At 40.5% G+C, this 27,096-nt stretch overlaps 1 protein-coding gene across 3 annotated transcripts in view; it reads left to right on the top strand.

The window, feature by feature from the left end:
* Positions 1-27,096, top strand: part of LOC135553967 (insulin-like growth factor 2 mRNA-binding protein 1) — a 60,782-nt gene that overhangs the window by 1,716 nt on the left and 31,970 nt on the right. For all 3 annotated transcript variants that reach the window (XM_064985937.1, XM_064985938.1, XM_064985939.1), the window contains exon 2: positions 75-135. In XM_064985937.1, the coding sequence (XP_064842009.1) occupies positions 75-135 (61 nt within the window). The remainder of the gene's footprint in view (positions 1-74; positions 136-27,096) is intronic.

Below are 27,096 nucleotides of genomic sequence, written 5' to 3' on the forward strand. Positions count from 1 at the left end.
AAATACAATACATTTTCTACACTCTGAATGGAGGACATGGCCTCGTTTTTTCAACATAAACATTTATTTTACAGGTAAAGTGGAGCTCCATGGGAAACATATTGAGGTCGAACACTCTGTCCCTAAGAAGCAAAGGTATTTAGCACCCTTCCCAATAACACTTCAATTGTTGCATCTGGTAATGTATGGATTTTGCAGCAGAAGGGACATGTTGCTATTTAAATTAATCCACGCATTAGATGTCGAGTTATATATGCCTGGTGTGTAGGTGTAGTATTAAGACTCGCAAATCCAATATTTGAATGAAGTTTTTGTATTTAGGCTACTCTTTAATTATATTGCTGTGAACGGTGTGGCCTACTCATGTGTGGAGTATGTGGTGTCACGAGTCTTGTCTACGTATGCACTAAAGGCTACTCTTAAAACCAAAATGATGAATGCCCATTAACTATTGGGACACTTATTTGTCACAGAGAATTTCATATTGATTGCAACGTCATCACTTAAATACCTCATGTTCATTTTACTTCCCGAAGGCCTTGTCATAGGCCTAGGCCTTCCTGTGTGAATAATTATTTATTTATATGTGTAGGCCATAGCTACTTTTCACATTTTAAGTGTCATGTTCTGGAGTTTAGTGGCATTAGTTACGTGATTACATTGTGTATGTTGGTACTTTATTTTCATGCACAGCCTAGAGACAATCGATTTGCTATGTCAATATGTGGGATTGAAATGTGTTTAATTCACGTCACGGCAACTACTGAAACTTCAGTAATTTGTTGCACAGCGATTATTCATTATGAAGAGTGAAGTCTTTTAATTACGTTTTTGCTTTTATTGCACACGAACGTTGTTTTGGTGTTGTCTGGGCGATGTTTTATTATGTCGAATCACCAATAAATTTGGTCTCTAGGTTAGAAATGTGAAAAAGACTGTTTCTAATCACGAAGTAGGCCTGTAGAAAATACATGGTTATATGTACATGCATAGGCAATGCCTATTCTTGCTCTGGTCCAATTCGTATTTTGACATTAAACATACATGTGTATGTGTGTATGGAAGTAAACACATATTGTGCTGAAATGTAATGCAATACTCACAATAATTCAATGGACCGTTCGATCAAAAATAATTTCAGTAGCCTAGGTTATTTATCCTATCTATTTAGACGCTATAACAAAATGGGGACATTGAGCCCTCCCTCCATTACAGTTGACCCAGTTACATATTACGAAAGTTTAGCTTAGTTTCAAAAATATTCACTACCATTAACCTTTTAACACATTTACATTTAACACACTTAGGTTATTTTTTAAATTATTAGTCTAGGAAAGAGCGGGTTTGAGATTAGGCTCTAACAGTTGTGAGGTTTGGCTAACCGTTTTTAATTCAGGTGTAGGGGTACCTTTTTGTGCCTTTTGTTTTAATAAACGACATTTAATCAAAGGCAATTTATTTTGATCTACTAAATATATTCAAACATATGTTAGGCCCTATCAGTAAAAGTGCTATGTATGTAGGCTGATGTAAACGTATAGACTACATACAAGTCTGTAATAGACGGTAGCCCTGACAAGGAAAAGTCATGGCTGTATTGCAATAATAATATAAATATGTTTTATAACCTACCATTCAAGTGTCATTCATTGGTGGATTTTTTTGCCTTTAAGTGAAAAACAATTATTACACTAATTGATGCCTATAGGAATCGTATAACCTTTGTCTGAATAACAAATGCATAGGCCTATGGGCAATTTGAACGAGGCTATATGTCCTAAGTTACCAACCTTAAATGGCATAGATAAATATAGTTGTGTTGAGGTTTTCGCCCATGAAATACCCTACATTTCAGTGTTACTGGAGAGGCCTACCTTTGGTGATACACAACACGTGGTCACCCCCACTGAGAGAAGTCACCCAACGTCACTTGAGTGGGAAAAATGGCGAACCTCATCGTGAATGGGTGCCCTTTTTCTTTCGTTCGTTCATTCACAGCTGCAAAGCACTCACTCCTCTCTATGAATGTAGCAAAACTGTTTACGTTTTCTAGTCTGATGATCTTGGGCATCTGTAGGCTTTACCATGAAGTTAAACATAAGCTTAAAATGAATGTTCCGACGAGGCCTAATATCTTGCTGACTCTCAAAATGGCCGCAACAACTCAACTAGCGGTGGCCAAATTCTGTTAAAACAAGCATTAGGAATTTAAATTCAGGCAAATACATATTTATAGTTCCCTCATTGTCACCCGAACATATAAATAGGCCTATCAATTATTTGGTAATTATGTAAACGCTACTGCAGTAGCTTATGCCGAGTTGTGTTGTTTTAGATTTCCAGTGAATATGCTACGCAAAGCCTCATTTGATTTTGATGAGAAGCCCGGGCATGGGAGCTTTAATGACAAACATCATTTGAAGAAAGTGGTCATTTTACGAGGTATTAGAAAATGGTTAAAACTCTGCTCATTTGGCTCAGTCCTCTTCTAGAGCAACCACGTGACTTGAGTGCAACACCAACTCATTGTTCCACCTTATTTCGCCTACTGTAAAAACACTAATTTGGACAAATAGGGCTATTTGAAGTCACTTTAACATATTATCTTGATCTCGTTTGTTTTCTGCATACTGGTGCTTAAATTAGACTACTCTCAAATATTCAAGCTAGATTGTGTATTTACGATTGTTTCTTTGTGTTGGCTTACGTTGCCACCCTTGTTGATTAACACAAATATATATCTTCACAAGTCGTGTTCTGCAGCGTCCTAAGTATTGAGGTGGGCTAAAGCCCGCGAGTGACGTAGAACCTAGAGTACGATGTAGAGTTGTGTTTGTGTGTCAGAGAGAGAGGGAGCGAGAGAGAAAGGTGAGAGGGGGAGGGGTGATAGAGGAAGGATCTTCAGACATCACTCTGTCCCTCCTGACATAAGTACATACACTATAAATTAGAAATGTATTTACGTTGAAATGTCCTACCAAATCAAATGTTATTTGTCAGATGCTTCGTAAACAACAGGTGTAGATTCACAGTGAAATGCTTACTCACTATGATAATTAAGCTGTTGTGACAACTCCTAGTTTGTATCTGATGTTTTAAGTAAAAATTGGAGACATTGTTTGAGACGAAGTTAAAAGTGTAATATGTAGAAATCGCTCCGCCATTTCCTGGTGGCTAAAATTCTAATAATTCATCTGATTTCAGTTTATGAGACAAAACAAGCAAGTGTGGAGAATCATTGTACCATCTAAACCGCTAATAAATATATTTTCAATAGCAAACAATATTGTATTTTAAGCTGTTTGAAGCTGGTGTACAAAACAGAAAGTAAACAACCCAAAAATTAAACTTAAGAACGGGAAGCATAGAAATAGCGCACATGGAACAAATCTACCGCTTCTTAGACTTGCTTTCAGTGAGAATGACCGATCTGTTACTCACATTTCTATGTGAATTTGGTCGGGTCACCCAAAAAGTTACATATTGCAGCTTTAAATGTTATCTATTTTTGGCATAGTTTGCCACAACTCTTAAAAGCAACTGTGGAACATTATGTTTTTTTGTTGTTGTGAATTTTCAGATTTAAAGGAGTAGTTCACTATTTTACAACTTGGTGTTAGATACTTCCACACCCTGGAAGTAGTCTATGGGCCAGGAGAAACTGTAATCCACGGTTCAGTTCTCTTTATTAAACAGACACTACAAACTTCAGCTAACTTTAGCCACCCCAAGCTAACAATCAATGGAAGGGATAGGAGGATGTGAGCATTTTTAAATGGCCAAATCACCTTTAAGGAACATCAAACCAAGTATGGAGTTGATTTGAACTGATTTCAGGTGATTTGCAAATACTTTTAAGAAAAACATGTTCACATGGCCATTTGTAGCTCAATTGGTAGAGCATGGTGCTTGCAATGGCAGGATAGTGGGGTTGATTCCCGGAACCACCCATATGTAAAATGTATACCAGCATGACTGTTAGTCACTTTGGATAAAAGCGTCACTTGTGTTAGCTGAAGTTGCAAAATAGTGAACTACTCTTTTAATGTGGGTGTGTACAGCTTTTGTGTGCACAACACCTCTTCCACTCACACTTGCACACAAACTCATGGCCCTGCTTCACTGCTTTAAGCTTAATGAGGAATGCTAAATTAGCTCGAGCATGGCCGTTTGCAATGATGTGGTGGGCCTATTATGATGTGCCTACACTTCTGAGAGACGTTGAAACAAAGGGACGTTCCAGACCCCCTCTTAAATGCCAGGTGCTGGTAAAAAAAATAGCCTACTACTTCTCCCACATCGCACCCCCCTTTAGTATCACCAATCACCACCCTGAGAGAACCTGAAACCAAAAAAAAGAAAGGTTGGTGTCCTATTGTGACATCATGACCAGTGTTTGCTGGCCTCCAGGCCACTTGTCTATGCCCAGTGGGATGCAGCGATTGGCAATTGAACGCTTTGGGCACATCTGTATTTGGGGAGCAGGGTAGTTGCTGGAGTGCTTTGTGAAAAAGAAAGCATACCCCCTGTACTCCTTATTGCGTTCATTACTGTAAATATATATGTATATTTTTAACTATTCCGTAATTATCTTCCCATTTGCCTCCTATCCATCCAGTATGGCTTTCTGTTACTGTTGCGCTTATGTGAACAAAAGACGTTGTCCTCTGGGTTTTATAGATTTGGAACTGAATGTATTAGTTGTGTTCGTCCTCTTATTGGTTGCAAGAAACATATTTGCATATTTACAGTTTTAAAGTTGGGTGGTGGTCTTTGTTGTTATATATAGGGTTAAATGGGGGGGGGGGGGGAAGGTTACAAGGGTGATTTTATTATGAGGGAAAAGTGCAGTATATGATTATTCAAATAATGTTTCACAAAGTTTAATTGAAAATGTTTGAAAATACTTTGAAATGTACATTGAAAGATGTAAAAAAAAAACAGGTCCTATTGTTTTTCTTTTCTTTCCCGCGTTGCAAACAAACTTCCTTGAAATATGTGTCACGTATGAAATGTCCTTGATCTGCATCAATCAAACCCCTAGTAGTGCTGTAGTATTGCTCCCATTGCCTGTCTCAAGCCAGCAACCAGCAAACTCACTGTTTCTTCCTCTTACGATTGTTCTACTACCAAAGGCGGGGGCGTTGGGAGAGAGGGGGTGCGACCAATCAGCTGGCTGGAACACCTGTGTGCAGCGCCGAGAGGCCGTTGACGCTGCAGCACACAAAAAGGCAGTCCCTCGCTCCCTCCCTTTCCTTCTCTCTTGCTCTTTCTCACACACACACATCCACTCACAGCTGGCACACACACCCCAACCTCTCACACACCCAGAGTAGAAAGACATGTTCTGCACTCTATTACATTCCGGATACACAACTTTTTGCCAGCCAGGCAGAATGAGAGAAAGAGTGCGTGCAATCATCTGAGTGAGTGAGTGAATGAGAAAAAGTGAGACAAAGAAAGAGAGCTGTCGCATACATGAACGCGCGCTCCTCTACAGGGTCATATGATTAGCTGCTCGCTCTCTTTCCGGGGCATCAGTTGCCGATTATAGTGGAGGGAGGAAAGGCAGGGACGCTGCATGGAAGGACTTCCTTATGGGCTTTCAGAAGGAAAGACAATCCAGTGGGGGTTTGTGTGGGTTGTGGAGATGGCGAGAGAGACGTGTCCATTTCTGTGTGCATGTATTGGAAAGAGGGAAGGGAATCTGTTGGAGGGGTCTAGCTGAGGGAAAATGTGCACCGTCCCTTTAAGAAACCCCCAAACCCCTTGCTAATGTGTCTTCTTCCCCCTCTCTGGTTTGGACCATCTGTCCTGTTTTTAAAGGGGTTGAGTCCTACTCCCTTCAGATCTTCTCGCAGCTTTGGACTTGCCATGGACACCACTAGCCTCTAAATCCACCCCAACCCTGTCCCCCTCTCAACACACACACATCAACCAACCATGGCTGCTGTGGAAAAAATGCAGGGGGTTTGGCAACGTGTCTCATAAATCTTGGTAAAAATGTGAACCGTTGACCTGGATGAAGCCAAGGGTGAAAAGAAAGAAAGGCAGAGGGAGAGGACAGAAAAAAATAGGATATCTTTGGGTTTTGTGTTGAATGGGAGAGCCTATATGGCGGTGGAGCAAGGAAAGGAGCGATCCCCTCGGCTGGGGTCAGTGTGCAGCCAAAATGGATTTGTCTCCATGTGTGAGAGTCAGGCTTTTCCCGAGCTACAATTGAAATGCAAGGGAAACCAACCCTTCCCACCCTTCTCACACACGCACACACACACACACACACACACACACACACACACACACACACACACACACACACACACAGCAGGGATGCCCCGGGGTAGAGTTGAGTTGTCCCTGTGTAGACGGACGGAGGCTCGTCTCACCGTCCCACTCCACTCCATCCCACCCATCCAAGGGCACGTCACCCAGAAGGAGCCTCCTTGAGAGTGTATTTCTCCAGGGGTGGCTCTGCACCAAACAGCTGCATAGAAAGGGCAGTTGACGGGGCAGATAAGCACAGAATGCACAGGTTAACTATAATAACAAATTGAGTGGGCATTTATGATGCATTTTTTAAATGTGTTTTTCATGGATTTAGTAGACGGGTTGACACTTATAGTTCAGACACTGTGGTAGGCTTGTCAAACATTTGCCTTCAGACAGTAATTAGCACCTCTGAACAGTGTTGCCAGTCAATCACTTTTGTGTTCATCCAGCAAAGACCTTGAAGTCGTCAGCCACTCAGCCGTGTTAAAATACTCCAAACCAGAAGGTGGCAGTAGCGCTGTTTGGCAATACATGTCCGTGTGTGTTGCTTCTTTTATGGTCTAGATTCCAATGTTAGCTAGCTATATAGCTAGCTGCGCTAATGTTACTATTTTATAGAAACCATAGCTAGATAACTACCTAACAAGATGATAAGATCATAATCCCCTACTGCCAGTGCCAGCCCATAGCCAAATATTTAGCTAGATAATGTTAACATAGTCTCTAGCTAGCACAGCATAGCTAGTTAAGCAGACTGACCTATCACGGCAGCTAACACAGGCAGCTGTTTCATGTAAACAAATCCATTGTGGTTTAATTACAGTGTCTATACTAGTTATCTAGCTTGGAGGAAGTGTTTTGTGTTGTGTGCATTGCACTAGTGCACTTCGCTAGTTACCGTCCCATAAGCTACATTGCATATGAAGTGTGATTGGCTCATGACATTTAACCGTGGATGTAAAATGCCCTATTTTTTCCCTTTTTGTTGTCACTCCGGTTGGCTTCCTCACGTGGGGGTTTATGCTCTCTGATTGGCTTAAAGTCAAGTTGTTGGCCACTGATGAGCATTACGATTCTACAAGTAGAAACGACAGGTTCATTGCTACCGGGTCGGCACGAAGCAGGTACCAGTTATGTCCGAGCAAGAGAAGGAACGGCCTCCCACAGTGATACAATTCAGTCTGATTCATGCTTTAGGTTGTGCCCATACACTTTAAAGTACTTTGTTAAGTTAAATCCGGTCCTTTACTCTCCTTTATGATATTATACAGACAGTTTGGTTTGAATAAAAACATCAACGTAGAGTTAAATAAATGCCATATAGAACATTTATGAATGGAGTAGAACTGAAAGTAAGCGTGCCTTTTGTGATGTCTGGCCTGAATCTGAAGAGCTTACACGACTAAGGGGCGTTTGTTGATTTGTTTTTAGTTATCACATTTATTTACTCTGCGTAACACAGTCAGCGGATGTTTACTTACTTACCTCACTGTTCCTGGAATACAAAGTCTTCAGCCTCGCTCAGTCTAGCAGAACGCCCCCCCCCCCCCCCCCCCCCACCCACACACAAAAAAGTGCTTCCCTGTGTTAGGGGCCTCCTGCCCCCTCACCCCTGACCTTTCTTTGTGTGCCTTGTGAACTGGCCTCCCTGGAGGCTCGGATGGTTGAGGAACACAGTAAACACTCCCAAAGTTTCCCCCGGGGCAAAGCGGAGGAGGGGAGGGGTGTGTGTTCATGAAGGGGTAGGGAGACGGCAGGCACTGCCCCTTAGACCTAATTACTTAAAAATATATTTTGCAATGGGAGAAATGTAAGATCAAGGAGCTATAGTTTTTTTTATGTCAGTGGTTCTTGTGGCAGAGTTATTCTGTGTAATTGAAGTCCCTCTCTTGCTATCCATGTGGATCTTTTCAAACCTGAAGTTGACTGCTGTACAAATGTCACAGTGCTCTATCGTTTTTTTGTTGTTGCTTTTTTAGAGTTTTTGCAAACTTCACAGGAAATATGTGTACCAAGGGCACATTGTCAAAGGCACATTTTTCTGAAATATTCTTTCTATCATATAAACTGTTGCGGTTGGGAGATGTCCTCTCTTTAAGTTGTAACATATAGCTTCTGCTCCAATATGATGCAGCTTTTTGTAAATAAGTTAACCTGACACAGTAACAGCTAGATCCGACTGACATCCTCGTATTTAGTAACTTTGTATTAAAATGTATTACACTATCAGTACGTTTGCTGTGGTCTGTGGAAAGACCCATATGTGGTTGTCTTACCTAGTTGAATGCAGTGACTGTAAGTCTCTCTGGATAACAGTGTCTGCTAAATGACCAAACTGTAAAAATGTATTCAAGGACAAAGGCTCCTTTAACACTGAATACCATCTCCCCTCTAAATGTGGAGAAAATTAAAAGATGAATAGCGTTATGGGTGTGCATCTTGTGCAATCTCCTTCATTTTTGTGAGTTTGACTCATCAAATTGAATCCGTCTGGAGGTCAAACATCCTTATTGGATTTCTCCTAGACTTTGGCTTCCCAAACTCAATGCAGACAAGCTTGTCTTGTTGCCTTGTTATGATGGCTTGTTATGAAATTGTCTATCAGTGCTATGTCTATCACGCCTGTTCCTTTGTATCCTTCCGAGAAGATATGGGAAAAAAGCAAGGCCAGAGGGAACAGGGAAGAGCCTCTGTATTATTCTGCATCTGCAAACCCAAAGGAAGCTAAGATAAGCCTCCGGGTTGCAGCTCTAAACGGCATACAGTACTCCGCATCTCTCAGCACCTTTGGCCACAGTCAGAACAAACGACTGATAGACAGTCATAATTTGCATCCATTGGACTGATAGACAGTCATAATTTGCATCCATTGCCACGTGTCTTGTTTCATTTCACCGTGTGAAAATTCCAACTGGATACATTATTACAAAAGGTGTGACTGGTTTTATCTTTAGTTCTGTTTATTAAATCAAAGGATATTGAAGTAATGTTTTCATTGGGGAGAAACTAATATCTTGTTAAAATCTTATTACCATGTTTTTACCACTTCATGTGCTGCAGAGAGTTTTAATGTAGTCACATTTGGGCATCATCAAAAGATTGCTGGATTTTTTTCACATGTAATTCACGTTACGTTCATGGCCCACGTTGTAGACAGAAACACTTGTTTTGCTTGAAAATTTACATGACATCATAGCATTTATTCTCTCAAAACGTTGCTCTTAATTTATCTTAACAGTTGAATTTAAGCATGAATTACTTCACAGTTTGAATGGATAAATGTTGTATGCCAAGATGTTCATTATTCCTTTCAAAGTGACCAAGCTATTCTTCTATTTTTTTCCCACTTTTTCATGGTATCCAATTGGTAGTTACAGTCTTGTCTCATCACTACAACTCCCATACGGACTTAGGAGAAGCGAAGTTCAAGAGCCATACGTCCTCTGAAACACAACCCAACCAAGCTGCACTGCTTCTTGACCCAATGTCCACTTAACCCGGAAGCCAGCTGCACCAATGCGTCGTAGGAAACACCATACACCTGGCAACCGTGTCAGCGTGCATTGCACCCAGCCCACCACAGGAGTCACTAGTGTGCAATGGGACAAGTACATCCCTGCCGGCCAAACCCGGACGACGCTGGGCCAATTGTGCGCCGCCACATGGGTCTCCCGTTGAACCCAGAATCTCTAGTGTCACAGCTAGCACTGCGATACAAGTGCCTTTTTTTTTACCTTTATTTAACAGTCAGTTAAGAACTAATTCTGTGGGTTAACTGCCTGTTCAGGGGCAGAACGACAGATTTGTACCTTGTCAGCTTTGAGGTTTGAACTTGCAACCTTCCGGTTACTAGTCCAACGCTCTAACCACTAGGCTACCCTGCCGCCTTAGACCACTGCGCCACTCAGGGGGCCCTTCCTGGGCTATTCTGGTGTTGATTATTTGTGTAGTTTTTTTGCTTGAGTATATGTTCATTAGTTCACAAATACGTTTGAATGTGTTTCCACATTTTGAATGGATAAATATTAAATGCCAAGATGTTGATTATTCATTTCATAGCCAACGATGTTGACAATTTGTGTAGTGTCAACGATCTTCCTCTCCTTAGATTTGGTTCACAGCAGGAGAAGAGTCCCTTTTCAGTAGCTCTGTTGCATTTAATCGCCTCTTCTCATAAAGGACCCAAATGTTGTTTGTCATGAATGTGCTTCATCATCCACCTGGTTGATCAGCCAGGGCAGCCATTTTGTTCCAGAGTGCTCCCTGTACACTTGGACACCAATGAGCAGAGAGCCTAGTGGGCGGAGCTTCCCCAGTCAGTCCCCTTGCTGTTCTGCTCTGCTTTAAGAGGTGTTGCGTCTCCTCGTGTGGATTTAGCAACTGTTTTCCCATCTCCTTTCTGCGGGTGTCACAGTGCCGGAGATGTGGAAGGTTTCGTTCGGGAGAGAGAGGGTATTTTTTGCTTGTCTTCAGAAATCCGTGGCCCACTTCTCAGTGGTGTAGACCATGGGTTCCATAGTAGAGGAGCTCTATATTGTCAGCCAATTGCTATACATTTTCAACGACATCAAAAACCATAGTTTGTATGTCTTAACATCCAAATCCTGTTTCATATGAGTGGATTCCCACTCAGAGCCTTGCTCTCATCATTGACTCACAAGGGGGTTTGCAGATCCCAGGTGTGGAAAGCATAGGTGCTGTAAAATGTGTTAAGGACAAGCAACAGATTAAATTCCAGTGCACATCTTGTATGTACTGTACAAGGTCATTAAAGAGCTGAGGAAGATAAAGCTTTTGTGGACAGCATGTCCTTTGGCAAGTTGATTTCTACATTTTCTAAGTTAATGGACTGTTGAGAATTTGTTCCATTTTCATAATACATTTTGAATAGCTCAATGAAGTTATTGAAAGACTGTCTGCAGTTTGAAGTGGGAACGTGATAGGATTCATGGTAGTGGCCGTAGAAGCAAGATCTAAGGATTGTGGAGTTGTGTAGGCCAAATATTCATAATTGTGTTTATGTTCTTATATTAACTTACAATGGGGTTCTTGGATTCTAATCGGAATGTTTACCTTTTTGTAATGAATAACTATTGATTTATGAAATATTGTTTTCATATGAGTAATGATCTAATGCTGGTAACATGTTTGCGCTCAATGGAGAAGTTGTTGGTACTTTTTGAAAACTGTCTTCAAATGAATGAAGGAAATATTAACGACATTTTTCATAGTATTGAATTGAAAAATAAAACATGTCTTTAAAGTATGTAATATGACATCACATATAAAAGTGTTACTGAACCTTACTAAACTATGGTTTATAAACTAATTATTTTGCTGCATCACAGGTGAGAAAGCGTTGTTATTTTAGACATCCAAAATGGCCAATTATTGAGACAACGAAAATAATTGTGACTGAACTGAGTATAGGGTTACGGGTCATTTATCTATATTTTAAAGTATGTCTTAGTGACCAAATAGCTCTGTCGTTCACAGGTCAACACTCTCGGTATTGCCATGTTCTATCAGTGCATAGAAGTCATCACCATTTTCACAACTCAACTAGTTACTGAATGACCAGACTACTTCATATAAACCTTCCCATACAGTTAAGAAGGTTGTGATGTGCAAGGATGGCTTGATATTTGTTAACAGTGATGTGTTAATGTGGTTTCCTTAACCAGATCCATGGACCTTGGTGACAGTTAAGAGTTTTTTTGTAGCCCTTTCCTGCAGTCTAAAGACCTAGTGGCCTCATGGGTGGAATGTTATTAACATTTGTAATAACTTCATAATTAATACACTTTTTTTTTTTCCTCCAAAAATCCAATGTTTCTATGTCAAACGCTTTTCTTTTATTTCAGTCTTCTGTAATGTATATAAAGTGAAACATTGGGATGCAAACGGTTATACAATGTTATACACTTCAAGACAGGAACTGAAATTGTACAGGTCTTCTTCTTTTTTTAAGCCCATAGCCATGTGTATGAGGTGGTTATGTTTGTTTAAGACTACCAAGAAACACTCTGTGTGACCCTGATTTAGCCTACTGCAGTATTAAGGAAATACTTGAATATATACAAAAATAAGCCTATGTCAAGCTTTAAAATGTGTTTAATTAGAGGGCAACATCAATGGAGAAAGATAGAAATAGTCTAATATCAGTGAGGATGATTACTTTAGATGTATGAAGATAAGTGTTTGGATAAATTGATATAGACATGTCTCTGCTGCAATTCAAATGTGGATATAAGGTGGTAAGAAGTGGGTGTGTCAAATGATATGTAAGTATTTTATTATTATTATTATTCTCTTATGAGGCCTTACAGAGCCCAGTGAAGACCCATTTTCTCCCCTCCATTCTTTTCCCCTCTATCGCTTCTTCTCCCTCTTTCTCGTTCTCGCTCTTTCCCTCAGTCTCACAGCTCTGACTCGGAATCAGTTAAAATGGAGCCTCCAGGTCACATGTCTGCCAAACAGGCATGTGCTGGTACGGCCATGCTATATCCTTGCGTGCGCACTTGCGCACGCACTTGCGCACACACACACACACACACACACACACACACACACACACACACACACACTACAAGGCAGAGGGAGCGAGGGCAGCTTACAAACCTACACCCTTATTCAACCCCCCTCCCCCAAACCCTGAGTGAGCCACCTCATACTAGTCACTTCATCATACTGGGAGTGTGTGCCATGTCACACACAGGACACATACTCACATGGATGTGAGTGTGGTGTTGGATTTCGTGATTGAGATGTATTTACTGAGTTGCTGAGCACATAGATCGAGGAGCGATGAGATCTAGATCTATTGAAATATGTTCCATATTGATTTGATTTTGTCCAGCAAACATGTTTGGTTGCTTTGCTATTTGAGAATGCACGACTGTATTTTTCCTCCCCAGTTGTGGTCGCAGGCGTCATTTCAGTCTCATACGAAAAAGGATGAGGTTGAACACACTGACCGATGTTATGAATAAAACTTGTTTTTGTAGGGTTTTCAGTTAAGGGTCTAATTAAAATGACTGGCATGTTGGGATGCCATTGGGTCAACATTTAATCCTTGTCTTCATTATCCATATACAGATAACTCCCAAAATAAAGGAAACACTTGAGTAAATGAGGGTTCTGGCGGCTTGGTTGTGGAGTGGGGTGCATTTTCCTGACATGGTTTAGGTCCTCTCATCCCCTTAGAGGGAAAGGTAAACACCAATAAATACACAGCCCTTCTGTGTGATCAACTTCAACCTATGGTGAAGCACTTCTATCCTGATGGGAGTGGCCTCTTCCAGGATGACAATGCCCCCATCCACGGGGCACGAGGTCACTGAATGGTTTGATGAGCATGAAAATGGTGTAAACCATTTGCCATGGCCATCTCAGTCACCACATCTCAACCCAATTGAACACTTATGGGAGATTCTGGAGCGTCAGCTGAGACAGTGTTTTCCACCACCATCAACAAAACACCAAAATATTAACATTTACATTTTAGTCATTCAGTCGACGCACTTATCCAGAAGGACTTATATTTAGTGCATTCATCTTAAGATAGCTAGGTGAGTCAACCACATATCACAGTCATAGTAAGTACATTTTCCTCAATAAAGTAACTATCCACAAAGTCTTGGAACAGAAGTATTACTAGAAGTGAAGAGGAATTGAAACACATTTCAAATCACAAAATAAAGGAAACACCAACATAAAGTGTCTGAATAGGGTGTTGGGGCCACCACAAGTTGCCAACACCTTATTGAGACGCTTTATGTTGGTGTTTTCTTTATTTTGGCAGTTACCTGTAGGTTTGTTAACCAAGGTGTTGATTGATCTCTGCATAGTGAGTTTGAATGTGTTTCAATTCCTCTTCACTTCTAGTAATAATTCTGTTACAAGACTTTGTTGATAGCTACTTTATTGAGGAAAATGTACTTACTATGACTGTGATATGTGGTTGACTCACCTAGCTATCTTAAGATGAATGCACTAAATGTAAGTCCTTCTGGATAAGTGCGTCTGCTTGATTGACTAAAATGTAAATGTTAATATTTTGAGTCTGGGAATTTGATAGATTCGTTGAACGTTGATTAAACACACATGTACAGAGACTCCCTGCAGTTTGTATCATTTCTTAGAAGGACTTCTGATACCTCAAGTAAATGTGAAAGAAAGATTTGCAATCTACTTGAAACCATGCAATGGAATTATGACGCAGTGTGACCTTGCGTCAATGTTCAAGTATTGAGCAAAATGCTTGACATAAATGTTATTTGTCAACTAGTTTATAACTAGTTTAGTTGTATTAGTTTCAACTCGTTATTTCTCTCCTCTAATGCTATGTGGACTGTACCAAACATAACAAATAGTTAACAGAGTTGAGCTCTAGTGCTTCTTAAAAAGAATATTTTTTTTACTAGAATCCAGAGCCCAAATATCTTTGCCATGTTGATCAGCAATGATCATTACCTGACATTCCTCTATCAATGTTTTGGGCAGCAGCCATAGCGTTGTGCTGTGTGTTAGAAGTTGCACATGAGGAGGGGACAAAACAGAGGAAGGACGGGCGGGGGTGGGGCGCCTTGGCTGTTCCAAGGAGTCAGTTGCATATAGGGTGGACTGGCCCCCACATTCTGGACGTTCTATAGGTACTTGGGGTTCATTGATTCAAAACAAAGTCGGGGTTGACGTCACACCCCCCGAGGAAGAAACCACCCTCTTGTTTTTGAAACACAAGAACATTGTGGCTCGAGTTTGCTCTCTCTCTCTCTTTCTCTCTTTCTCTCTCTCTCTCTCTCTCTCTCTCTCTCTCTCTCTCTCTCTCTCTCTCTCTCTCCCTTTCTCTCTTAATCTCTCAAAGTGAACTTTGAAGTTGGAGATGCTTGTTACATTTAGCAGATTTTTCAAGTAAGATTATGAGAACTGTTTGTGGTCATATTGATGAATATGGATATTTTGGTCGATGTTTTTAGAGGCAGATTTGAAGTGTTTATTTTTGTTCATCTGTTGATATGTGACTGGGAAAAACAGAGGTACATGAGCATTGTAGTCAGTGATTACCTCACACGTTGTTCCTTTTGAAGTGTTCCAATTTGATCCAGGACTCTAAATTCTCTGAAAGTAGGAAAATCTTATTTAGTCCAAATCCTTATTTGCCTTTTTAAAGGTAAATTGGAAGAATAATTTCTCTATTCTTCTAAAGTGGAACTCACAGAAGGCTTCTGGTTGGACCAAGTTTATAGTTAACTAAAGATGATGGTGTTGTTGGCATAGAACTTTGTGGTCAATTGGATGTCACTTACCACGACGTGTACTTGATAGAAAATGACATTCTGGCAATGGGCAGGCTTTACCCCAATGCTGACCGTTTGGACAGGGTCCTATAAATTGAACTGGAAATATTACTGTAGAATTGAGTATAATACAATAGAATGTCTGTTATTACTCTATGGATCTGAATTTGTTATTCAATTAATTTAATTTATGTGTAAAGATATGTAATAACTTTTTTGAGTATGATATGTTAATTAGTTGTAAATGTTTCTGGGCTTAATTGAGATGTAAAGGAGTGGTTTTGAATTCGGAACATTGCAGTGCTAACATTGTGATTTCATTAGGGTGTGGGCACAATGCTTTAACACTATCAGATTTAAGACAACTGGCTTTTCATAATGTTTTCATTTTTCTAATTTAGGAGTAATGTTTGTCTCCTCTCACTCTCTATTCTCACATATATTCATGTTATTCACTGTGCATCCTAAAGTTACTCTGATAGTTGTTTTACTTCAGAGTTAAGCCAAGAATATAATGTATCTTGATGTATAATAAAGCAACAAAATGACCATTTGACGTTACATCAACTTTAGTGCTGTTCAGTTTTCAAAGTTAATTTTTAAAAATTTAAGTTCAGACAATTATCAGTGATTGATATCAGATTTATAGCAGTAGGCCTAGGTGTATATAAGTTCTCTCAGAATCTGAATCACCTTCATTCTCCAAGTACATTTACACATACTCGGAATGTTACTTGGTGATATGGTGCTACTAGTGATTGACAGCATTTAGAGACAGAATACAGAAATCTGAGTTTAGACAACGTTTACGTACTGTACATTGGGGCGGCAGGGTAGCCTAGTGGTTAGACTAGAGCGTTGGACTAGTAACCGAAAGGTTGCTGACAAGGTACAAATCTGTCGTTCTGCCCCTGAACAGGCAGTTAACCCACTGTTCCTAGGCCGTCATTGAAAATAAGAATTTGTTCTTAACTGACTTGCCTAGTAAAATAAAGGAAAAAAATAAAATAAATACAACTAGGTAGAGTGAGCAAATATACAAATGTTCACCAGTGTTTTCGTCATGTAATTGTTTCTTCGGTGTAATGCTTTATATTATTAGTGGGGAAGAATTGTTTATCTTAAATAATTTTGTTTGGAAATATGTACATTTCTCATTAGAGAATTCAAAGATTTAGAAGTTCTGTTCATAGTGTAGATTAGATAGCAATGAGTTGACTACACTAAAGTTGTTACTCTGGCAAAACAATGTGGATAAACTTGAGAATTGTTGCACTTTATTTGGGTTTATATAATACTGATGTTAACTAGAATTCGTTCAACAGGTAGGCATTCTCCCTTAGTATTTAATTATTTGTTTGCGATCATTGGCATGATGCTTGCATGCAAAATGAGTGCGATTCCCATATGAATGCTCTAACTTTTGACAACATAGATCTAAAGTTTGGATTCAGATGGAACATATTGTTGTCATATTTATGCTACGTTATGGTTGCAATTAAGAAAAACATTTTGCACATTTATGAGGACCCATGAGGCTTTGATAATTAATGTATAGGCTATAATGCATATAAAATCTAGGCTAACCATTTAAACACTCCCTTAATCTCGATCTCTTTAGAACCAGCAGTCATGTCGACATCAAATTAAAAGCGAATGTAAGGATGTGCGGTTAGGTTTCTGCTTCATGAGTCATGTCAAACGTTATAGCAAAGTAGCCTACGTGGTTCTATTCTGCACGCTATTAGGCTTGGCTTCTCCTGAACAGTGCAGCGACGAGAATCAAATCGTCCACGGCAACTGTAGCAACGATTCATCTGGCACTCGTCGAAAACAATTCACATGTATCAGAAATGTGTCACTGCTCGATATCACCAGCATAGCCAAACCCTTGCTATATACCCCCTGTGTGCGTCAGGCGTGCTCTCTGGCATACATTGTAGCCACACTCTCCCTCCTTTCTTCTATCCAATGACTGCTTCTATATCTTCTCCCCCTCCCCTCCCTTTCTCTTCTCTATGTGGGCGGTGCAGCTTCTCGGAGAACCGCCTCTTCCACGATGCTGTAGTACTCTCGAGTAGTTTACAGACTTTATGAATGAAGGCAGGTTTTCCTCCTAACAGCAGCGCTAGGCTGTAGAGCGAGCGCTAGCAGCTGAGCGATGGGGGGGGGGGGGGGGGGGGGGGTGTAGCCACGGCACCGGCAGGCAGAGAGAGGAGCAGGAGTGTTTGCATCCCCAGTAGAATGTAATAGACAGTCCTTGCTTTCGAATGAAATATAGCCAGACGTGCATTCATAATATGTAGATTTACAATGTTGTGCATGCCTTCGAATATGGTTGCATAGCCTATAAAACTGCTATTGTTTAACCTTTAAACAACAGTGATACAATGTCAGCTGTTTGTTTTTTTTTAGTGTACGTTATTAATAATATCTTATCTTTATAAGCGTTTGTTTTACCCATACAGGAACCTAGCCACGAATTCTTAACGTGACACTCATCCATATACATTTTTTCAAAAGGTGACGCCCACATGAATTGCGCTGCTGTCACTGATGTTTCTAAGTGTTCTGGTATATTCTGCTCTGCCACATGTGACTGTTTTTCATTGTGGTAATTGGGCGTTGTCAAATAAAAATGGCTGCCAACTTGCTGGCTCACATGGTTCAGACTTATCCAGGGTGGTGTCATTCGCAGTGAACTAGAAAATCCGGCTTTACCGACATGTGTGTGTCTAAGAGCCCTGTAAGTGTTTATGAACTGCCACCGCCGCAAATTATATGCAGTCTTGTGGTTGTGTTTATATTCTAAACATATGCATTCTCATTAACCAAGTGACCGCGAATTCATCCCAATATCTGTCTGATTCAGATGTTTACCCGCTGGGTTCTTGCATGGCAAATATGGAATATGGACAGAGAGTCAAATAAGGCAAATAGCCGTCGGTTCTGATTATGAGTTTATAGACCATGTAGCCTAATGAATTAGGAATGTTTAGGCCTACGGCCTCAGTCAAGCAGCCTTAAATCTCTCTATTGCTTTTTGGACACTCGAGATTATTGTTGGCGACAAGTAGTCCTGTGCCTATGCGAAAACTGGATACAGGTTTCTAAAGACGTTTGTCTTTAGACCATCAATTGACTGAATCAACTGTTGAACGAATATACATTTTAAACCTTATAGCAGTGTTTTTTTGTTGATTTTTAGATCAATATAAATTAATTGGCAATCATTTGGGCATTAATATTGCATAGAAATATCAAATCAATAGGTCTATATGGGCATAAGGGCCTCAGGTGATATGGCGGAGCCTGTCAAATTGGGTGGGTTACCGAGAAAGGGACAACGCTTTGAAAGATAAATAAATGCAAGGTCATCCACCTCGGTAGCCTGCTCCTACCAAAATGAATACATTTTAATACATTTGACCCTCCTCTTCTTAATAACGTCAACCCAAATCTGAGTGACACCTTTTTTCTAATGATCAAACTGTAAGTAATTAAACGAGTAGCTTATAGACTATTCTTGAGATATAGTATATGGAATCATTTCAATCAAAGTTAATAATTTACTTTACATGCCGTGAAGTGGACATGACTTTCTCTCGAACCCATGCAGTGCATAAAATGTAGGCTACTGTTGCGCACAAAATGGCGCACGAGGGAGTGGTGAGCGAGAGGCGCAGACAGCATCAAGGCATAGCTGTACTACGTAGTGTGCTACAGTAGGTTCACTCTCCGTTCTCCTAAAAAGTGGCCTATGTTCACCGTTTTTCCACTCAACCTACTGACCATATGCACAGGGCATAAAGTGACCAGACTCCAGTAGCACATCTACAGTGTAAAGACAACATGCATTGGAATAGTATTAACAACTGTGTCATGCATAAATATTGATTTATTATTCCATATCGTATGTTGGAAACAAATAAAGGCACTCATCGCCCTGCATGCGTAGTAGGTAGATGGGTAGATTCTCTCAACCTTGCTCTTATCAGAATGGAAATATAGGCTATATAAGTGTTTTTTAGTAATCGGAATGGTATAACAGAAAATAGATATTCATAAGTTACGTGTTAATAAAGTGACAGTGGCTAAATGTACTCGATGGTGATCAATGTCTCGCCTACAACGTGGAGATTACGCACTGTTAGGCTACTGTGCCACACAAAATGGAGATCTTGCGGCTGCCATCGTCTCATGGCGAACGGGTCATTGTGGAGAAAAGCATGAACTTTGAGCCAGACTGAAGGCACGTCTCTCCGACTCCACTGCTAAATTAACTCCAGAGTTGTTGTCCTCGCAGGTTCAGCTTCTTCTCCCAATACCAGCCACCGCAACGACCACCCCACGTATTCCAGGCGATGGCGCGAATGCGCTCTCTACTGTGTAGGCCAGACCTGTAGAGCAGACTCAACAGTGAAGGAGAAGGTCCTTGGCTGCGATTCCCATCATTGATTCATGTGCACAGTGTATTAACATATGTAGGATCTTAATTTGAGCAGCAACGGGAAATGTTAATTATTATGAGGATTATAATAATGGCCATTTTTGTAGGGACTAATACATTTTTCGTTAGGGCAAATCGAATCTGAAATTTATAAATGGAAATTTCAAACGTTCAAGAACATTTTTAAAACTCAAATAGACTATAAGTTTGCATTTCCTGCTATGCAGGAAAATTCTCAGCATCAAACCAGTGATCAAATCCTACATCTGTACTTCAACATTTTGCAATAGAATAGGATTAGTGTATGCAAGCCACAACTCTGTAATAAAGTGGCGAACGCACAAATGGGACTCAATTACTCTGAAAATGCAACAAAACGCCTGCATATCAGATGCTATCCATCTCACGCTTTCGGGCGATTGTTGGTTGAGGTGTGTTTTTTTTGTGTGGTATTTTGATTCAAGCAATTACGTAAAATCTCAAATATGATATCCATGTATAGCCTATTAATATATATGATGTCATGTAAGAGGAGTGCCAGAGGCAGCCGTGTGAAAAATGAGCCTTAGTGTGCAGCTGACTGTCTGATGGTGTTCCACATACCCTGCGCGGGCTATTTTAAGTCAGGGGAAGCCCATCCCCCGCTATGGCGGCTGTACCTCAGCTGAAGCTGCGGTCCCTTCGAACAGTACAATTTTTTACTGCTAGTGCTACCCCCTGACCATGCCAGCCCTCTGGCCCCTCCTAAACTCTTACACTACAGCTTTCCATAACCACTCCGGAGTCAAGGGTTGCGGTGTATGGTTCGGGTCAAACCGCCATTGCTGCGATGGAATGAGCTAGGATCGAAAACCTAACCAGATTTGTTTTGGGCTCGGGAACTGTGGAATTCGGCGTTTGGGAGAGGGAGGAGTGAGTGAGTGAGAGGAGGGATATAGGGAGGAAAGGAGGAGGGAAGAAGGTGGGGCTCCTAACGTGATAATGCAGGAGATGACCTATGTGCCCACCCCTGCTGGTTGCCATGGCAGAAGCCCCACATTCCTCAGTTGAGCAGAGCTTTTTTTCTCCTCAGTCCATCCGTGTGTGTGCGTGTGAGGTGCAGAACTGTGATGCGTGAGAGAGATGACACCAAAAACACAGAGGCTTCCAGGGGCCTCAAACTGTCAGGACTGACCTCTCCTCACACACACACACACACACACACACACACACACACACACACACACACACACACACACACACACACACACACACACACACACACACACACACACACACACACAACAGATATATACACAAATGTTGATGACCAGGCTTTATTGTTTACAGCAGCTTAATAGTCAGTAACACCTTACCTTGACTATATTTAGAAAACATCCAAAGTTGACTCATAAGCAGTAAATACACATGATAATAAACAGCTGCATAGAGTTTAATTTAAGTAGGCATATTATTTAATGGTTAAGTTACATAATTTACCTCAACAGTAATGTACACTAGTTTAAATCATATTGTAAAAGTGTATAGGCAACATTAATAACTGGGTGGTTCGAGCCTGAATGCTGATTGGCAGACAGCTGTGGTATATCGGACCATATTCCACAGGTTTGACAAAACATGTATTTCTACTGCCCTAATTAGGCTGGTAACCAGTTTATAATAGCAATAACGCACCTCGGGATTTGTGGTATATGGCCAATATACCACGACTAAGGGCTGTGTCCTGGCACTTGTGCCGTGCCTACAGCCCTTTTAGCTGTGGTATATTGGCCATATACCACACCCCCTCGTGCCTTATTGCTTAATTATAAACCTACCATTGGTCATTAATAATTGTCCTTGTCATGAAGTGTTAGGCTATTAATGCCTAATAGAATGTTCATGCTGTATCTGAGTAATAATATGTTTATTATTGTATCCCTGTAACTGTCCTGTTCCTTTAGTGCTGAATGTATTATGAATGTGTTATTAGTCCATTTGTTTTTTATGGCATTGTCAAAATCATGGTTGCCAAAGATGAGGAGCTTTTATGATTCTGAAATATATGGGACTCGAAGATAACATGATTGATTAGATTGAAGGTCTTGTTGTGTACTGGAACAAATCAACAAATTCAATCAAGCGATTTAAAAAAACCTAGAATGGCATTGGGTGCTTGATTGCAAAGAAAATAGTATCCTTTACCCGAGTTAAGATTTGGTCATTTTCTGGAATTGATTGAGTTTTGTTTCGATAAAATCCTGGTTAGAAACAAATCTTATCATGCCATGGCATATTTGGGATCTCCAGAGAAGAGGAAGCTACAGTGCCTTACAAGTACAGTGCATTGCAAAAGTATTCAGACCCCTTGGATTTATTCACAATTGATTTTGTTACAAAGTGGTAATAAAATGTATTTAATTGTACTTTTTTGTTGTTGTCAACAATCGACAGAAAATACCCTGTAGCCTAACGTAAAAGTGGAAGAAACATTTTTTTCAAAGATTAATAGAAATGAAATAACTAGAATATAGTTGTTGCATAAGTATTCAGCTCCCTGAGTCAATAGATATTAGAAACACCTTTGGCAGCGATTACAGCTGTGAGTGTTCTTGGGTAAGTCTATAAGAGCTTTGCACACCTGGATTGCCCATGATTCTTTCCACAGTTCTTCAAGCTCTGTCAAAATGTTGGGTATCATGGCTAGACAGCTATTTTTAAAATCTTGCCATAGATTTTCAAGCAGATTTAAGTCAAAGCTGTAGCTTGGTCACTCAGGAGCTTTTACTGTCTTCTCGGTAAGCAACTCCAGTCTAGATTTGGTCTTCTGTTGTAGGTTTATTTTCCTGTTGGAAGGTGAATTTCTCTCCCATTCTCTGGTGTAAAGCAGACTGAAGCAAATGTTCCTTGAGGATTCTGCCTGTGCTTTGCTACATCACACTTTGTTTTATCTTGAAAACCTCCCCAGTATTTGTTGATGACAAGCATACCCATGCCATGATGCAGCCACCATCATGCTTGAAAATAAGGAGGCAGTTACTCAGTGATGTGTTTGATAGATATGCCCCAAACATACTGCTTTGCATTTAGGCCAAACAATGGGGCAGCAGTGTAGCCTAGTGGTTAGAGCGTTGGACTAGTAACCGCAAGGTTGAGAGTTCAAACCCCCGAGCTGACAAGGTACAAAATCTGTCGTTCTGCCCCTGAACAGGCAGTTAACCCACTGTTTCCAGGCCGTCATTGAAAATAAGAATTTGTTCTTAACTGACTTGCCTGGTTAAAAAATGTATTCCTTTGCTATTTTTTTTTCAGTATTACTTGTGCCTTGTTGCATACATCTGTATATTTATTTGTTTTCATTTTTTTCACTCTGTCATTTAGGTCATTATTGTGGAGTCTCTACAATATTGTTCATCCATCCTCTGTTTTCTACCATCACAGAACTCTGTATCTGTTTTAAAATAATCATTGGCCTCAAGGTAACATCCCTGCGCAGGTTCATTCCTGTCCTGCAGCTCAGTTCAGAAGTGTACTGTATCTTTGATGTATCTTACAACTGTATCTTTGATGTGTCTGGGTGCTTTAGTATATAATTCACCGCATAATTTAATTGTTAACTTGACCATGCTTAAAGAGATATTCAATGTCTGATTTGTTATTGTTGCCCATCTACCAATCACTGCCCTTATTTGAAGCTTTCTAAAAGGTCCTTTATCTTTGTAGTTGAATCTGTGCTTGAAATTCAACGCTTGACTGAGGGACCAGACAGATGTTGTATGTTTGGGGAACAGAGGAAGGGTTAGTCCTTCAAAAATCATGTCAATCACTATTATTTCACACAGAGTGAGTCCATGTAACTTATTATGTGATTTGTTAAAGCCACATTTTTACTCCTGAACTAATTTAGGCTTGTCTGAACAAAGGGGCTGAATACTTATTGAATGACTATATTTTAAGACCTTTAAGTTGATTAAAACATTTTTGAAATAATATTTCTTCCAATTTGACTTTACAGAGTATTTTGTGTAGATTGTTGACACACAGAAAAAAAGGACAATTACATCTATTTTAATCCCACTTTTGAACACAATAGAACACAATGAAATCCAAGGGGTCTGAATACTTTCGCAAGGCACCGTATATTCAAACAAACAAAATACGTTGTTTTGTTTGTTTTTGATCCGTCTTTAATCGTGAATCATGAAATACTCATATGCGAAGGGAGCAGGACCAGGCCAGTACCAGGGGAATCAATCCTCTACCTTCAACCACTGCTCATCACAGTAGCCTTGTCAGCCCATCCACCGATACTATACAACCACAGAGGAAATGTGTTGTGACATATCAATACATTTTTGATTAGAAGAGATTCATCCCTCTCAGTTGGTTTTCTCGGGCCAATGAGGTTGCCCGAGTCTTTGAACTCCCCCGGCGATTCTTGCTACTGTAGTGTCTTTGTAAGGCAATGATTCATTGTCTTTTCATTACGTAATACTTATCCACTTGCTTTGGGCTGGGTAGGTGTGCACTTGTCGTGAGTACCAGGACCTTGAATTTAGACTCAAACTCTGTAGAATATTGACTCGAAAATCTGACTCCAGTACCTGAAATTAGTACTATTTAATACCAAGCAGTGGTATCCCCAAGCAGACTGAAGCTCAGCGTGTCTAAAGAACATGTCATCCATGCTGCCAGTTGACGACTGCATACTGCCAGTTGACTGCATACTGCCAGCTGACTGCCTGCTGCCAGTTAACTGCATACTGCCAGTTAACTGCATACTGCCAGCTGACTGCATACTGCCAGCTGACTGCCTGCTGCCAGTTGACTGCCTGCTGCCAGTTGACGACTGCATACTGCCAGTTAACTGCATACTGCCAGCTGACTGCCTGCTGCCAGTTGACTGCATACTGCCAGCTGACTGCATACTGCCAGCTGACTGCATACTGCCAGCTGACTGCCTGCTGCCAGTTGACTGCATACTGCCAGTTGACTGCATACTGCCAGCTGACTGCCTGCTGCCAGTTAACTGCATACTGCCAGCTGACTGCCTGCTGCCAGTTGACTGCCTGCTGCCAGTTGACTTCAAGAAATCTCACCAAGTGCTTGTGAGATTTTCCTCTCCCCTACCACTGTTTCTTTGCGCTCTTCTCCACCCCCTCTCTCGTTCACAACCCCCTCCCTCTCTCCCTCCCTCTCTTGCACACCCTAGCTATTTAAAGCATGAAGTACAGTATTACATCCACAGAAGGGTTCATGTGTCTGTCTTTGAATGACACACTGAGGAATATTGTCACTTCAGGCTCTAGCAGCTAGATCAGTCGAACCAGCGTACACTGTCACGATATTTGGTTGCCTTTGCACCTTCACATTAACAATGAAATATTCATCTCTGATTTTATGCTTGCTAGATAGTCCCCATTAAATATTTACTTATCTTCTTGTCTCTCATACGTAATAGCTGCTCCTGTAGCAGACATTGTGGGTCTTTCATATTTTTCAATATGTGTACTTGCAAGCTGCCTTTTTTTGCTTTAGTTTCTCCCTCACTCTGTTCTCTGCTCTTTGAAAAATGTGAGTTAGCGTCTTAGTAAGAAACATTTCAACGAGCATAACCAATCCATGCAAGTGTAGTTTTCAGTCGGTTAACAACGTTGCTGTGGAGCCATATTGGAAGTGTGATCTCGCTTCTGTACAATCCCTGGTTTGTTATGCAAATAATTCTACATTGCAATTCATGTGATGCATTTCTATCAATCATTTATCAAAACAGTTGTCAGCTCCTCTGACATTCGTGTAGCCTATCTGTCACTGATGAGCACAGAGCTCCAATCATCTCTTAGTGCCATTGTTTTTGCTCTGTACGTTGTTTGAATTTGAGATTGCATCCTCAAATAGGATTTTCAAATAGTGCGTTTCAGTTACGAGTTTTGTGTAAGGAAGTGCGTGGTACAAATCCAATTAAATGCTTACTTGCAGGTTCCTTCTCCACAATGCAAGACATATAACACATAATCAAATATAAGAAGACAAACGTAAAGTAAATGGCAGTAGAATATCATACATCATACATTTTTGCATAAGTATAATACAGGAAGGCACAATTTATAGTCCAATATTTACATGTGTATTGGGGAAAGTGGGTATGTGTATGAATTTCGCAGTTTAATAACAGTATGGTAGCAGCAGTTGTGATGTGTGTGTGTGTGTGTGTGTGTGTGTGTAGCATGAATGTATATGTACTGTATGTGTGTGTTTGTATGTGTGGGTGTGTACGTGAGTGAGCGCATGTGTGCTATGGTGCGAAGAATCAGAGCAGGTGGTCAGTCCAGTTTGACTGTTCAGCAGTCTGATGGCTTGTAGATAGAAACCGACTGTTGACGACGTGCATATTTCAACGAAAGCCAACCATTTATTGTGTTTGAGTGCCTAGAGATGATGGACGATTTTCGGGTTTCGCTTTCCGACTTCCGACTTTCGATTTTCTTTGATTCATACCTGGAAAGTGCCCATCTCCTTCCTTTTGGGCATAGTGTGAAGATACTTTTGAACTGACACAACCCACTGGGCACAGCATGTCATTTCAACGTGGAAATGTGGGACATGTTTGGTTGAGACATTAATCAATGACATTTCAACCCTTATTCACCCACTCAAAAAGAGAGCCAGACGTGTGTTCAATTCCCAATATGTTATCACTATGCTCTCAACTATCTAAAAGCACAACTAAGTTCCAAAAAAAAAAGAATGTCTCATTTTTGGTTTAGTTGTCATCTAAGGGCACTTTCAACCATTTCAAAGCACAACAAAGTTGAAATAGGAATACACTCTCAGATATTTTGTATTTATACAACAACTTAATGTGTTATCACCGCGCTTCATCTAATAGCACAACCAAATGACCTGGATTGTAGTTGAGATTACATTAAAAGTACATAGTGCAAGTGATCAATGCTGTTCATGATTCCGCACAGATATTTATATTGTGAAAATCTCCACAGATCCTGCGACCTTTGCATGCTGTCTTGGACATGCATATCTTCTGTGGTTCCGTAGATACTTTTATAGTTACAGTAACCTTAAAACGTGGCCATGGAT

This window comes from Oncorhynchus masou, chromosome 14 (genome assembly GCF_036934945.1).
Source record: "Oncorhynchus masou masou isolate Uvic2021 chromosome 14, UVic_Omas_1.1, whole genome shotgun sequence".
NCBI classification, from domain to species: domain Eukaryota; kingdom Metazoa; phylum Chordata; class Actinopteri; order Salmoniformes; family Salmonidae; genus Oncorhynchus; species Oncorhynchus masou.